The sequence below is a fragment of the Festucalex cinctus genome, chromosome 5, assembly GCF_051991245.1.
Source record: "Festucalex cinctus isolate MCC-2025b chromosome 5, RoL_Fcin_1.0, whole genome shotgun sequence".
Classification (NCBI taxonomy): domain Eukaryota; kingdom Metazoa; phylum Chordata; class Actinopteri; order Syngnathiformes; family Syngnathidae; genus Festucalex; species Festucalex cinctus.
In genome coordinates, this window is record NC_135415.1 from 25,197,270 (window position 1) to 25,213,731 (window position 16,462).

General features: G+C 36.2%; 3 protein-coding genes across 3 annotated transcripts; 1 reads left to right on the top strand and 2 right to left on the bottom strand.

Annotated features, from left to right (window-relative positions):
* Positions 1 to 830: 830 nt before the first annotated feature.
* On the bottom strand, positions 831 to 2,840 carry LOC144019566 (arrestin domain-containing protein 3-like). Its single transcript, XM_077522717.1, has 6 exons — positions 2,474 to 2,840; positions 2,319 to 2,379; positions 2,081 to 2,228; positions 1,886 to 1,982; positions 1,497 to 1,753; positions 831 to 1,154 (listed from the first exon to the last, which is right to left on the bottom strand). Exons 1-6 carry the CDS (start codon positions 2,724 to 2,726, stop codon positions 915 to 917), a joined length of 1,056 nt encoding a protein of 351 aa, XP_077378843.1. The 5' UTR covers positions 2,727 to 2,840; the 3' UTR covers positions 831 to 914.
* A 1,198-nt stretch (positions 2,841 to 4,038) lies between these two features.
* Positions 4,039 to 7,150, bottom strand: LOC144019567 (arrestin domain-containing protein 3-like). Its single transcript, XM_077522718.1, has 6 exons — positions 6,778 to 7,150; positions 6,637 to 6,697; positions 6,395 to 6,542; positions 6,185 to 6,281; positions 5,020 to 5,276; positions 4,039 to 4,881 (listed from the first exon to the last, which is right to left on the bottom strand). The coding sequence occupies exons 1-6, from the start codon at positions 7,022 to 7,024 to the stop codon at positions 4,642 to 4,644; spliced, it is 1,050 nt and encodes a 349-aa protein (XP_077378844.1). The 5' UTR covers positions 7,025 to 7,150; the 3' UTR covers positions 4,039 to 4,641.
* Positions 7,151 to 11,011: 3,861 nt separating this feature from the next.
* LOC144019669 (rheacalcin-2-like) lies at positions 11,012 to 14,210 on the top strand. The gene is made up of 7 exons (XM_077522876.1): positions 11,012 to 11,050; positions 11,183 to 11,251; positions 11,331 to 11,349; positions 11,479 to 11,567; positions 11,694 to 11,831; positions 13,762 to 13,858; positions 13,984 to 14,210. Exons 2-7 carry the CDS (start codon positions 11,183 to 11,185, stop codon positions 14,082 to 14,084), a joined length of 513 nt encoding a protein of 170 aa, XP_077379002.1. The 5' UTR covers positions 11,012 to 11,050; the 3' UTR covers positions 14,085 to 14,210.
* Positions 14,211 to 16,462: the final 2,252 nt, after the last annotated feature.

The window sequence follows — 16,462 nt, forward strand, 5'->3', positions numbered from 1 at the left end:
TATATATATATATATATATATATATATATATATATATATAACCCCTTCCGTCAGTGCTCAGTCCATCATAAAAAAAAATAAAAAAATAAAAAAAAAATAATACTTTTTTTTATTAATAATAATAATAATAATAATAATAATAATAATAATAATAATAATAATAATAATAAGTTCCCATTATTCATGAGAAAATGGGTGTGCGTCAGTGACGGACTGATGGACAATCTGTCAGTAGTGACAGAATGCCCATCTCTGGAAATCATCATTCAAAATGGGAACAAAATAAAGATGCTCTCTCAGCTCTCAGACGTTGTGAGATGTGGTCTTAGTTTTAGTTTTTGAAATGCGGTGTATTTCATGTGTGCAAGATAAAAAAACACACACACACACATAACAGTAAGTAGGGATGTTCGATACCATTTTTTTTTTCAGAACGATACCGATACCGATATTCAACCCTCACTATTCATCGATACCAATAAGTGCCGATACCAGTAGTACATTTTGATAAATAAATAATAATTTAAAAAAAAAATCACTAAAAGATATTTTTAACAAAAATAATCCGTCTTCTGCAGTTTGTTGTAAAGTTGGCTGTCAATTTGGCTGGTTCTTACGTCAGGTCCTGTTAAATTTCCCGATGATGAAATGGACTGGATTGATTGATTTATTGTGTGTGGTACTACTTTTTTTTAATTTTTTTTTTTTATCTTTGGATCTTGCTACAGTAACAGGACGGGATATAAGAACCAGTGGCTTTGCCCACACCATTTATGAAATAAGGTTAACAAGACACAGCCAAATGTAAAATAAAAAAATAAAAATAAAAATAAAGTGTTTTGTTTTTTATTTTATTTACAGGTGTTTGTTTTATTAGCACCGCTCCAGGTACAATTTCTTTCTGTGATTTATGGTCAAATTCCATATTTGTCAGAAGGTGTGGGATACGCAGTGTATGCTCCATATGGCGGAGGGAAATCCGAAGGCGGGGGTTGGGCTTTGCTCCAGCTCTGTTGGTTTGCGTTCCCAAATTCCTCCAATCCATAAGCAGCAGGACCTGCAGGGTGTTTTCCTGCAGGAGCCTCAAAGTCAGGGAGGATCACTATTGGAAGCTTAATTTCGGGGTCTGTTGCATATTTGACATCCAGATAGATCTGTAAAAAAATGTATTTAATTGGTTAGTCTTTTGAATTGGTTTGAGGTAGGGATGGTAATATGAAGCTTTATTCAGTACTTATGATATTTGTTGACTCCACTAGATGGCACTCTTGGTTTAAAGATGCAGTTGGAAATTAAATACATTTCCATTGTACTAGCTTTTATTTTTGAACCAAGAACACCATCTAGAGTAGTCGAAAAATATCACAATTGCTTCATGATGCTCAATTTTTCCAACAATAGTTTTACTAGTGTCTGTTTGTGCAACTTTATTCATAACCAGTTACTGAATGAAATGGAATAACCTTGCAAAAAGTACGATAGAACCTTCAGCCTACCTTCAGCCTGTATTCTAGCTTGATGATGGAGGAGTTCAAAATGGAGGAATGTACATTCCTGGGGATTCTGATCACCTTCTCCATTGTCTCTTTGCTATGGGCATTAACACTCTCAAGTTTCTCCTTGACAATTTCCTGTGTGTGAAGTCGTCTGCGACCTTGAGCAAAGAAACTCTGCTTTTCGTACAACTCAAATTTGGGCTTCAAGTCACGGGAGGAGTGGTTATGAATTTCAACTTTGATTTTGAGATCTTCTCCTGCAAGGCAAAACAAAATCAGGTTCGTAGTTGCACCAATGGAGACTTGACTAGTTCCTTTGCTGCTTTATATTTTTCGCGGTAAGGTTTCCATTGCACTCTATATCGTACAGTATACGTATTTATGATTACCTGGTCGATATCCCATTTTTTTGGTGTAAACATCCATTGCAATGGTTCCCGAACCAAAGACTGCAAGTTTTTTATCTGTGCAATCATGCTGAGGTTCCTGAAACAAAGAAGAGCTCCAGATCTTGAATTCATGTGCAACAAGCACTTTTAAGCTGCAATCTTTTTTTATTTTTTTATTTTTTACAAAAGTGTCACCATAAGTCCAGGTATATCCATGTCTGCTTTGGAGACAAATGTGAAGTGGGCTTTTGCTGTTTTTGTCAACTTCATTGATTGTTTAAGCTCTGCTTTTAGCTTATGAACAATTCGACCAGTTGAGGCCTTGAATGATGATGGCATTTTCCTGCAAAGTTACAATTACAGGTAAATGAAATGGACTGAAAGCAAATCAGATAAACAAATAATAACTACAGGAATAACCACACTATCATACCTGTTAGGGACATTGAAGGAAAAGGGGAACACATGCCTTCCTTGGGCAATAAATTCAGATCCTGGATGAGTGAACCCCCCCAAAAAAAGGTGATTTAATGATCAGGCTCACTACTAACATCGTCGACTAAATTAATGGATGAAGCAATACATTACCAGCTTTCAAGATATGTTGTTTGATCTCATAATATTTCTCATCCGACCAGTAGTATTGATGATGCCGCCTCTGACCGCCGTGATGTTCATGCCAGCGAACCCTCGCACTCCCTTTCCCGATGAAGGTGAGCGATTGGATTGACGTTTCTTTCGAGACCTCCACGATGATCCTTCCATTGATTGTATCTCCGTTCGTGAAGATGTTTTGGCTATTGTTGGAGTCATATTCAATTGAGAAATCTTTGATGGTCATTTTCAATGAATGAATACAAAAGACAAAATCCTCTGGTAAATCCAAGACGAAGCAGACTGTGTGGTTGAGCTGACAGAGCTCGGTGCAAATAATAGAAAACCGGTTTTTCTTGTCTGTCACAACCAGAGTAAGAGCACATTTGTTTTGGTTACGCAAGTCAAGTTTCTTCTACTCTAAAATAGTGGAAGCACCTCAAATGTCAATCAATTAGAAAAAAAATGTTTGGTTAGTTATTCATAATTTAGAAGTTTTGTTCTTTCTTTTTTTTTTCTTTTTTAAGGATTCTAATTTTCCACAGTTGTTCACGGTTATCTCTGCAGTGTGTCATATTTAGAAAACATTTCTTGTCACTTTACAGGGACATCAAGAAAAGTGTTTGATATTGCCGGCTCCAAAAATGAATCATGAGGAATTGTTTGGGTCACCATCATCTGGCATAAAAAAAAAAAAAAAAAGAAAAAAAAAGAAAAAACAAAAACAAAGAAAAAAAACCTCTCCATCTAATTTAAAAAATATATATTTTTCTGTTGTGTCAGTTATGATGGCAAATCTATGAACACGTGGTCAGAGCATAGAAAACCTGTTTTTCTTCTCTGGCACGCCTAGATTAAAAAACAAAAAAAACAAAAACAATGACGTGTCTGTGTTCTCACATATGCGTATACTTGTTTGTGTGTATACGCTTAACAATAACATTTAAGTAACTGGTTTGTCATTTTTTTACTCCATTGTTATTATTACAGTGCCACCGCGTTTTGGATGAATTTGTTGAGTCTTTTTCATGGTAAGAATGATCTTTCCACAAACACTGTTGCAGCTGCCACAGTGCGTGCAAAATGGAGAAACATTGCCGCCGCTGGTACAGTTTGGATGAAGCTTTTTTCAAGGGTTTTAAGGAGCTTTTCCATTTTTTTCCCACAATGTTTGTGAGCTAGCAGCAGCAATGTGAACTTGTGTGCTCCCATACGTGTGTTTTTGTTTTTTCAATCAGTAAAACTAAACATGTAATCCACAAGTATTAATTAAACACCTAATCCTGACCATGGAACATTTGAATCAATATCACAAATGTCTTGAAACATTATTTTGGTGATACTATTTGGTGACCAATAGATGGCACAGGTGCACTGTGCTAGTGTAGCTTTTTCTTTTTTTTTTTTTTTTCTTTTTTAGGTATTGCACAATCTGAGGTGAGGCGGAAGCTCACTGCTGCAATTCCTGTCTCACCCATGAACCACGAAAGACTCAATTTAAACTAGCTAACAGGAACACCAACATACTACACAGAAACAGAAACAAACATTCTTCTACCTACTCACATCACAGGCTTTATACTTGTATCAAATGTATTTTATACATTGTCGCAATAACATTCCTATTACTCCTCCTGTGGCATATTTTGCTGTAGAGACATAAAATAATAGGAAAATGCTGTGGAGAAATCAATGTAGTCAAGTTAGGTTCATTTAGTGAGTGGCAACACAAGATGGCCGTCGTACGTACAAGTAGTTCTTGTACTCAATTCAGTTATCTTCTTAAGACACTGCTGTTTAATCTGCTTGACCCATGATTAATTAAGTTAATTAAGTCCTTTATCCGCCCCCCCAAAAAAAACAACAACAACAAAAACAACAACAACAACAACACCATTTTGACACTGACACATTGTCTATATTTCCTGTTGAATAAATGCATTGGACTTATGCTAATTATACTAATTATTAGTATTACTTTCAATATTTGGATCAAATCCAACACAGATAGTATCAACCATGAAGTAAGAAAAAAGAATATCTGTAATTAATACATGAATACATATAACATGAGTTAAAATCGTTTTGTTCAATGGTCATTTTCCCACAAGAAAGCAGTCAGTGTTTGTTTTATTGCCATAGTTTCTTCCAGCGATTTGTGGTCACCTTCCGTATTTATCGTAACTCAAGGTGGGATACGCAGCGTGTGCTCCATATGCTGGCGGTAAATCCGAAGACTGAGATGCTTTGCTCCAACTCTGTTTCTTTGATTTTCCATATTCGTCAAATTGATAGGCAGGACAACTTGGAGGTTGCTTTGCTGCAGGAGCCTCAAAGGCAGGTAGGACAACTACTGGGAGTTTGATTTTTGGATTTATTGCATATTTGACATCCAGAAAGATCTGTGAAAATTGTGCAATGTTACTTTCTGACATCATTTTTAAGCGTTATGTTCCTGTTGTGATCTTTTTGTGCAACTATTTTCATGACAATTTACAGTATCAAATGGATTATCATTGATTAAAGAACGTTCAGTTTACCTTCAGTCTGTATTCCAGCTTGATGATGGAGGAGTTCAGAATGGAGGGAGGCAAACTCTCGGGGATCGTGATCACCTTCTTCACTGTCTCTTTGCTATGGGCAGCGATACCCTCAAGCGTCTCCTTGAGGATGTTCTGTGTGCAAACTTTTCGGTTTCCTTGAGCGAAATAACTTTGCTTTTCGTACAATACAAATTTGGGCTTCAAGTCCCGGGATGATTGGTTACGAACTTCAACTTTGACTTGGAGATCTTCGCCTGTAATGGAGCATAAAATTACGCGAGTTGTTGCGCTAGTGGGGAAGTACATGGATGTACACATATGTACAATTTCTCTGACTTACTTTGTTCATAACTTCCTAAAATTACCAGCCCACTTGCTGTCGACTGAAGATGACATCACAGTTGCTCAGGCAACGGCCAATCACAGCTCACCTGTTTTCTGAAGCTGAGCTGTGATTGGTTGTTACTTGAGACCTGAGCAACTGTGATGTCATTTCCACTCGACAGCAAGTGACAAAATGGTCGCCTTCTGATATATGATAAAAACTGCTGGATTTTGCTGCTTAACTCATACTGTATACCGTATTTAGAGTACGGCTGTTGTATCTTTAGTTCAGGATACAGTTAAGCTATGGTAAATTCATATTAAATATAATAGCAGTTACTGAAGTTAGTATATATAAAGATTTAGTTAAAAAGAGACTAAAAAAACATTGACTTTTTTCTGTTAAATGGAAGTGCACTGAAATTATCAGCCACTAGGTGGTAGCGTTTTATAACTGGACATTGCTGTGCATTTGGAGACGGACACGAAGGAGAAAAGAGAGACGTTAATGACGCAGTTGTTTTTTGTTTGCAAGTTCTAGTAAAAAAACACGAAGAAAGACAACTCGAGACTCCCGTCCATTTTGTGTCACAGAAACTTACAATTAGCCGCCACATTTTGGTGCCGAAACCCGGGACTCCTCGCATAGAACATATTATTGTAAGATTTTTTTTATATATATTTTTTTTCGGGGTTGTTGACTTTCTCTTTAAACCAGGGGCCCCAACCGGTTTGACTGAGAACCACTTCTAAACATGTGAATGAGAATTAAAGAATGAAATACAGTAAATATAATGTTTACATAGTTGCATGTATGCAACTATGCATGTATGATTACCAGGTTGGAATCCCATCCTCTTTGTGTAAACATCCATTTCAATGATTCCAGAACCAAAGACTGTGAGTTTTTTACCGGTGCAATCATGTTGAGGTTCCTGAAAGAAAGAACAGATCCATCTCGTGCTTTAATGTTTAATGACTACTGTACACACAATTCCTTAATTAAAACAGTTCGTCCTGTGATTAATTACTTTTACAGACTTCTCACCATAAGTCCAGGTATAGTCATGTCTGCTTTGGAGACAAATGTGAAGTGGGCTTTTGCTGTTTTTGTCAACTTCATTGACTGCTTAAGCTCTGCTTTAAGTTTATGAACAATTTTACCGACGGATGACTTGAACGAGGATGGCATTTTCCTGCAAAGTACAATTACATGTAACTTAATTGGCTTGAATGAAAATGAGCCAAAAAATAAAAATAATAATGGAAACAGTATCTATACTGTAGTACCTGTTAGGGACCTCGAATGAAAATGGGAACACATGTCTTCCTTTGGTAATAAAATCAATACCTGGAGGTGTGAGACATATCCTGTCTGGTAAGTAATTTGTGCTTTATAATAATACATTACCATTACTAACATTGCATTACCGGCTCGCAAAATACGCTGCTTGATTTCATAATATTTCTCATCAGACCAGTAGTAGCCTTGGTTATATTGCCCGTAATATTCATGCCAGCAAACCCTCGCACTTCCTTTTCCTATAAAGGTGAGCGATTGGATTGACGTTTCTTTCGAGACCTCCACGATGATCCTTCCGTTGATTGTATCTCCGTTTGTGAAGATGTTTTGGCTATTGTTGGAGTCATATTCAATTGAGAAATTTTTAATCGTCATTGTCAAGAATACAAATTACAATATTACAAAACAAAACAAAACAAAAACAAATATACAAGCAGAAATTTTGAGAGCCACGGGTAAATCCAAGCAGAATCAAAGTGTCTGGCTGAGTTGGCAGAGCTCCGATGAACAGGTGGGCGGAGAAAATCCAGATCCAGAACCTGTTTGTCGTGTCTGTCTCAAGACACGATGATTAAGGAAAAATGTAGCAGCAACAACATGGCGGAACGTCTGGACACACTCGGACTTTTTGGAAAGAGTTTAGTAATTTTGTTATTAGGCATCTATATAGAGACTTTTTGTTGAAATGGGAAAATATAGTGTTTTGTTTCTTTAGGAAGTATGTCAATGAAGATATATTTTTTATTATTAATCTGTTAATACTTATGGCGAAATTCTTTATTCATAAATGCAAGTATGGAAATCAAAAACCCAACTTCACACACTTTCACATTGACATGCTCACCTATATTAGACTTATAAATGGCTCTCATAACAGGAAGGCTATGAAAACTATCACTATTTGTAAAAAATATAGATTGTTTGACTGTACATGAAACCCCTGGCATTATTGTTTTGTTTTTTGTTTAGTAGTGTTGTCTTTGTTTTGTGTTGTACTTAAGTATATTGATATATGTTCCATTTTGTTCAAATCATTATTCTGATTTGTACTTGTTCTTTGGTTTAATAAAGAAAAAAAAAAAAAAAAAAGTTTGAACGGGGAACGTTTGAATGGGGAGTTCACTGCAAGATTGTTTTTTTTTTCTTGCTGTTGTTTGTGTTTTTCTTGTTTGTATTACCAATGATTGTTAATTTGAATGTAAGTACAACATGAGATTGCGTTAATAAAAATACATTTAAAAAAAAAAAAAAAAAAAAAAAAACATGGCGGAACGTCAACAACAACAATGACACAACAGATTCAGAGAAGTGAGACTTTCCCTCTCACAAACCATTTGTGGCAAATTTGCGCAGGCCTAAATCTCACCCGCTTGTGAGCACACCCCTACATTCCATAGTTATGGTCACAAAGGAAAATACACAATAGAGTGAATAAGCAATATCCGAACCAGGAAGTGGCGCTGTACTTCTAACTCGTGGGCCAACGCTTCTTTTGCTTCTGTTCTGACCACATTTCTCATGCGATTAATAGCTGAGAATGTTCTGTATGTTGCTGCGGTCTTGGCATGCTTAGTCATGGGTGTGGTTGCATTCTTCTTGAATGGTGACGTCAGTGGAATAATTGCAAAGATTTGGCAGTGACTTGCTATGTTGGATGCGAAAGTAAGATGAACTTTGTAAGGAGGAATTTAGTTACTTTGTTGTACCTGTTTGGCAGTGACTTGTAAACAGATGAACTTCGTCAGGTCAACTTGGGTGCATATATTTTATCCAGCTGTATCTTTGTAATTGAAATCTTGCGTTCTTGTATCTGATAACTTCAGTTTGGCACACATTTTGAGCTCCCTTTTGACGTGAAAACTAGTGTTAATTGTGTCAGCCATTTTTAAATTTAGTCCCAGTTTCAATCATGTGTCTTTTTATCATAGATAATTTTTAGTTGACTATAAATGTAGCATTTTAGTCTTTATTTTAGTCCAAGGAAGCATAATTGTATTACCGGTAATCTTGTTTTAGTCCATAAAAACTGTCAACGTTTTAGTCAGGATAATCATTTTACTCCGGTATATTATTTGTCCGCAGAGGGATAATGTAAAACTATTTCACATCAAATTTTCTCTTATCTTTTTGATGAAAAACAACTTCACACGCAATTGCACTATATCAACAAGTAGCTACTATGGCTCCATGCTACGAGTTAGTAAGTTCGCCGGCATTAGTTAGCGGTTGGATTAATGTTTGTTTCATGTTTAATGGGCTTTTTATCTTTCACCGTGAATCTGCCCCCTGTCTGTCGCATGATTGTGCATGTTGCACTCGCTAGCTGCAGATTTGAGGGGGTGTGTCATTGTGTCTCACATGACAGTATCACAGTGACAGATGAGCAGAGACAGGATTGAACAAAAAACATTTCATTTTCGTCTCGTCTTTGTGCTCAAACTAAAATGTCCATATATTTTAGTCCAGTTTTTATTAAGTGAAGTACATTTTCGTCTCATCTTCATTCGTCCACAAAAATGCATACTGATTAAGTCCCAGTTAGTTTTTAATTTAATGGAGGGTTTTAGTCTCTAGTTTAATTTTCATCTGCTTGGATGTTTCTCTTCTCCAACACACCTGAAGCTTTTCAGCAAGCTGTGCATAGGCCTGATAACGATCCTGCTCATTGGAACAGGTGCGTTGGAGTAGGGGAAACATCCAAAAGATGCAGAACTCCAACCCTTGAGGACACCACTGATCTATACGTACCATAAAAGGTGTGGCAACTAATGTCAGTAGTGTAATTAAGCTGATTGCCAAAGGAGGGCTGAGAAGCAGGTGTGCGTCCAAGTCTCCACCCTACCTGGCTCAGAGACTGGAACGTTATAGAATCTGTCAGGGACAAAACATAGGTTCAAACAGGGACATATTCTCCCGCCTGGTTTGCAGACTTTCAATATTTGCTGTCACTAATGACTTATTTAAAACTCGAGTCTCCTATCGATTAATCCATCAATTAATCTTTTTTTTTTTTTTTTTTTTTTTTTAGATGATCGTAGACGTCAGGAAACATCGTTTGCCAAAGCTGCCCCTCACCATGGCCACCTGGCCATGTGTCAAAACCGTCAAGACCTTCAAGTTCCTGGGAATGAAGTCTTCCTGAAGTGAGAAAGTCACTAAATCTGATCTGTGTTCCGCCATCACAGTCTGATTTGGTACTGCCACAAAAAAAAAAAAAAGAAAAAAAAAGAAAACATGACCGCAAAGGACAGTTTAGGACTGACGAAAAAAATAATCAGTACCTCCCTACCCGCTCTTGAGGACTTGCACGCCGCAAGAACCAAGACAAGGGAAGGCAGAACGCTCCCTGACCCTTCATATCTGGGTCACCACCTCTTCCAGCTCATCCCTCTGATCAACACTATTGAACTATGCACACATTAGCAGACATTCCAATGGCTTCTTCTTTCACTTCATTAACTATCTGGTGTAATCTATTTCACCACAAATTGTAATCTAAACTTTTTTTTTAATCATTTACTCTAAAATATCAATTCCTTTATTTTCAATTCAGGTTGCATTAAAAAAATGTTTGCAAATTGTTTGCTGAAAAATAGTGCAATAAAAATCCCTATTTTTCTCTTAATATGATGAATAAACTGATTGCGTAATAATCTTGATTACAATTTTTTTGTGATTTGCATTTTGGTCATAATCATGCTGCTGTACCAATAAATCACGACTCCACGCCAAAGAAGTAGCTGGTGCTCTTGACGAGGAACGTTTAAAGGGATACTTGAGTTATTCCGCCATTTTCAACAGTAAGAAGATAGTATGCTGTCGATAATTATTGAGATAACTTAATTATTTTTCATAAACAATTAATACCTTCAAAAACAAATTTTGCCACTTGCGACCTGCGACATCACCTGTGCTGAGGAAACAAGTAGCGACCATCATGGCTCAGTTTGCTGACCAAACCCAGAAAACAGGTGAGCCTTGATCGGTCATTACCGAGTTCCTCAACAAGGATTAATTGTACATTAAAAAAGATTAATAAATACAAATAAATAAACAAAACTGTAATAAAGACAAAGAACAAATAAGTTCTGCTGTGATGGTACTTGCCAAAAACTAAAAAAAAAAAAAATGGAGTCATATATACGATATACGATCTCATTTTCTAATGCTGTTGGGTGTGTGCAGAAGTTGTCAAAAGCATCACGTCAAAGCGAAGAACGGAATGAGAAAAATCCCTCGTAGGGCCTCCTTTGCATGAAACACTTCATCGTTATGGTTGCATTATCCCCTCATTATTTCTGCATATGTTTATGATGAACAGTTTTACAATCCTGAGCTGCCACAAGGTGCTATAAAACGGTTGCTCTTTACGTCTCAGCATCAAGCATCACAACTGCAGAGGTAAGACTGCACACCTCGACATCCTGCCTTCCAAACCCAACAACACTTCTTGTGTTACTTTCAAGGTTTTCATTTAAATATGCGTGCAAGGCTGATATTAAAAAAAAATAATAATAATCTGTCATTGCACAGATGGCATTTGCTCTTCGCGCGTTTGTGCTCCTTTGTGGCATCATTGGACTGGCGACTGCCTACTACTACGTAAGTCAAAAGAAACGCATATTTACAACGGTTTGATATTTTTGTGTCATCATTTGTGTTCTTTTCTTCTTCATAACAGACCCCACATGAAGACGAAGGTCAGTAGCTGTTTTTCAATTATACTTAAAATCAACAACAAACCAAACGTTTTTTTGGTTTTTTTTTAAACTTATTTTTGGCATTAATGTTCATATGTCGTTTTCTTCCCAACACCGATTGTGTTGCAGGCACCGATTACTGTCCGAAAGGCTGGACTCAAGTGAACTGTCGCTGTTTCATCTTAGAAGATCACGAAAGAGCGTTTTTAGATGCAGAGGTATAAAAGATTGTCACATGGTCGTTGCGCTAAAGTAAACCTCCATCTATTTGTCTCTGAAATGTCTAAACGTGTGCTGAATGAAATGTTTTCTCATTTCGATTAATGACTTGTTTCTTCTTGTAGAGCGTCTGCAAAATTCTTGGTGGCAATCTGGCCTCGTTCAGGAGCGCTTTGGAATATGCCGTCGTTCGCGAATTGATTCTGGAAAAGACTTCCGACCCTTCTGCCGACGTCTGGATTGGACTCCATCAGGCATTAGGGGTGAAACACGCCTTCATTCTTAAAACAACCGACGAGTCTAAAATCTATCGCATGCAAAAATTTTTCAACCTGTTGTGCAAATCTTGAACAGAGCAAAGACAAGCTTTGTCCCCATCTAGCAAGGGTCTGTGTTGTAAGGCACAATCATGCCTCACCCCCTTTTTATATAAAATAAATATGAATAATTAAATATTCAAAGAATGACAGTAAAAATTTGTAAGTAGACGAAAGGTAGATGAAAACGAAAAAATACCAAAAAAGTGACCATTAAATGTCCAAAAAGATCCAAAAAGAGTTGAAAATTACCATAAAATGTCTTTGGAACTGCCAAAAATGTCAGAAAATTTATTACATTAAAAAAAAAAAAAGGGCAGAAAAGGAAAAGGCTCAAAAAGTAACTATAAAATATCACAAAACAAAAGAAGCAATCCCCAAAATTCCCATTAAATGCCCACAAAATTGCCCAAAAAATGTTAGAAAATTTATATCATAAAAGGCAGAAAAAAATGTAAAAAAGCCATAAAATGTCCAAAAAAAAAGGACGAAGAGAAGCAAAAAACTACCACTGTTTCGTTCATCACAATGTTTAAAGGTTTTGTGGCTCCAGACATTTTTATTTAAATTTATTTAGTCTAAAATGTCTCTTTTGACAGTGAAGGTTGTTGACCCCTGGTTTAGACTCATCTCGCCTCCCAATTCTGCTTCTTTGCTTTCGCCAGTTCCTCCTTCGGAACGTTTTTGTGCTCTCGTTTTTTTGCGTTTTTGTTGTTGTTTTTACATCATCACGCCATTTAACAAACAAACAAACAAACAACAATCCTGCCCTAAAAAGTAACTGAATTTGAACTACTTAAGTCATTTAATAAATAATAAAATTACTGCAAGTCATTTGGGAATTGCAGTTTTATGTTGAATTCTACAAATAACTCATGCATCAAAACTATTAAAACCAAAAAAAAAAAAAAAAAACACACTTAAAAAAAAACACTAAAATGCAGAATTTTCAAAAATTAAAAACAGCAAACCTGCTCTAAGACGTAACTGAATTGGAAATACTAAAATCAAAACAAAAGCAAAGATGAAAAAAAAAAGAAGCTTTCACAGTCATTTGGAAATTACAGTTTTCTATTTAACCCTACAAATAATCCATATATTAAAACTGAAACTAATACTAAAACTAAGCAAAAACATTTAAGTGAAGCATAATGAATAAACAAATAAATCCATCCATCAATGTTCTTACTCCTCACAAGGATCGTGGAGGGTGCTGGAGCCTATCCCAGCCAGCTTCAGGCAGTAGGTGGGATACACCCTGAACTGGTTGCCAATCAATTGCAGCAAATAAATAAATAAATAAATAAATAAATAAATATTTGCTCTAAAATCTAACTAAATTTGAATTTCTAAAGTAAAATCTAATAAAAAGTAACTAACTATAGTGAAACATGTAAACTGGTATTCACCCTGCCCCAGAGTCAGCCCGGTGCATCATCAAGTGTGAAAAAACATCGCCTGTGGTGTGGACTTAAAAAAAAATTCCCCCATTATCATCAATAGGAGGAAGAGCACGCACCACAAAATTACAGCCCAGAGAATAAATTCCTTGCCACTATTTTTTTTTTTTTTAATTTTTTTTTTTTAATTATTATTATTATTATTATTTTTTTTTTATAATATGCCACTATTTCCTTTCCCTACAAGTTGCTCCTGACGCCTTTTGAGCTCAAGTTGCCAGTCAGCAAAATAAATCGCTCATTATTGTGGACCCGGCCCAGATTATTTTCAGACTTGAGTGACATGAATCCTGTCACAAGAGCGTAATCAAACTTGAAGGCTCATACATGATGATGTGTTGTTTTATGTGGCAAACGAGCAAGCATGCGTTATCCTTTTGGCTTGCCTCACTGAAACGTGTTCCTTTGACTTCCAGGATGATAACTTCGTCTGGACTGATGGCTCAACAGTTCGTTTCACTGCCTTCAATAATAACAACTTTCCTGGAAATTGCGTTGAGATTGAAGATGATGGTGAATTGCAGATTACTTACAATTTATTAACATATGCTTGTTCGATGGGTTGAATAATTTAGAGGTAGATTACACACATGGATTATAATTTCATTGTTGTGACACTGTTTTGTGTTTACTTCCAGATCGGCGGTGGGACACCGACCTTTGCTCTGTAGAAAACATATTTGTTTGCGCCAGAGATGCTTACAAATGCGACTACAGGCGCTATGGTGGTGGTCACTGATCCACCCTCCATCGACAACAATGCATTTTGGTTTGATTACACCAGTCTTGTTGTTCAACCCAAATTTGCTCATTCTCATTTATTAACTGCTGTCAGTCAAATCGTTTTGACAAAGTGGGATAATAAATCTTATTACGCATTAAAAATTTTGGTGTGGTATCTTATTCGTTTTATTTTAGTTCAGTGTTTTCCAACCATTGTTGTTGTATTTTTTAAATATTTTTCAACATATATATTTTTTCATTATTAACAATGGGAAATTCTCACAGCAGACCACAAACCAAAATATCACAAAAAGAGTATAATGAAGTAATGAGGATCTAATCTCAGTTTACCCACAAATTTTGGTAGTAAATGAACTCTGCTGTCAAGATGATTCATTTTTCAGTAACAAACTGTCTTTTTTTCCCCAGGAAAATGAAATTAACATGATTATTTTGTTTAAAAACCAGTCAATTTAATATCCATCCACAAAATGTTTGTGAACTTGAACCAACCCCGACATGACATCAACATTTGCTAGTGTTGCAAATTTTCGCCCCTCAGTGGGATACGGGTTGAACCAATTAATGTTAACATCTCTCGAGCAGCCTACTTTTTCATCTTAAAACTGAAGTCACCTCAAGTCAAAACACAAAAGCATACTTTTTTTTTTTTTTTTTTAATTTTAAAACTTAAATTGGTTGGTTAATTTCAAAACAACATTTGCAGATGTACCATAAAAGGTGTGGCAACTAATGTTGGCGGTGTGAACTGATTGTTGCCAACTCATTAAAATACTAAGGAAGGGTGTGCACCCAACTCTCCACCCATCCACATGCTAAACTGGAAATGTACAGAACCTGTCAGCAACAAAACGGATGGGATGAGTCAGAGACATATTCTCCCGTTCGCGTCTATGTCGTTTTTTTTTTACGCACTCTTTCAATGTTTGCCGACTCTCCCGTCCAGACCGCCAAGAAAAAAAAGTGCGAGTCACGTCAAGTCTGAGGGTGGCCCTAATTTCCGTTGATCGCGAAGTTTTCATGAGCCATGCGAATTCCATAGATATCTGAAAATTTCACATGAAAAAGTGAAATAAAAAAAAAAACACAAAACTAGCCATCCATCCATCCATTTTCTTGACCGCTTATTCCTCACAAGGGTTGTGCGGGATGCTGGAGCCTATCTCAACTGGTTTTGGCCAGTAGGCGGGGAACAGTCTGGACTGGTTGCCAGTCAATCGCAGGGCACAAAACTAGCTAAGTAATCATTCAATTTGGTTTGCCAAATCAACTCGAATCTTTAACAAATTTCTATAGTACTCTATGAAAGCATCTTTGTGTTCAATCAAAAGAAGAAATTTGCAAACATCTGTGTTTACTTTGGATAATAAAAAACAACAATTTTGCCTGTTTTCTGATATGTTACGGCCCAAACCAGGAACTAAATCCTAATCAGTTTATGTATTTAACTGCACTTACAACACATTAGGAAACTGCACCTCAAAAGTAAACTTCTGGGGCCTCATTTATAATGTTTGCGTATGAACAAAATGATGCCACTAATACGTACGAACATTAGTGGTGCTATTTATAGAAAACCAACTGAGCATAGAACTTTACGCACTGCCACATCAAGCCTGTACCGTACGCAGTCCGCACATTGTGAAAACACATCTTCACATCTCTGCATCAAAGCATCATGACTGCAGTGGTAACAAGGCAGACCTGGAAGTTTGAAGTTTAAAGTTTATTGAACATATATATATATATATATATATATATATATATATATATATATATATATATATATATATATATATATATATATATATATATATATATATATATATATATATATATATATATATATAAACACATAAACAAAAAACAAAGAAAGTTAAAAGTAAAATAAAAGAAACATCCAATAAATGTCAATTTATATGTTCAAGGGAGTAGGAAGAAGTCCTGACATCCTGCCTTGCGAACAGTTTATCATGCAGAAGTTATTAAGAGTCAAAGTGAAAGACGGAATGAGAACAATTCCTTGTAGCACCTCCCTTTTATTAAACACTTCATCTGAATGGTTACATTGTCCCCTAATTATTTGGGCTATATAGCTATGCTATAAAAACGGGTGTTCTTTACGTTTCAACATCAAGTATCACAACTGCAGAGGTAAGACTGCACACGTCGACATCCTGCCTTCCAAACCCAACAACACTTCTGGTGTTATTTTCAATGTTTTCATTTGAATATGCGTGTAAAGCTGACATTGAAAATATTTTTCTGTCGTTGCACAGATGGCATTTGCTCTTCGCGCGTTTGTGCTCCTTTGTGGCATCATTGGACTGGCGACTGCCTACGTAAGTCAAAAGAAACTAAATATTTACAACA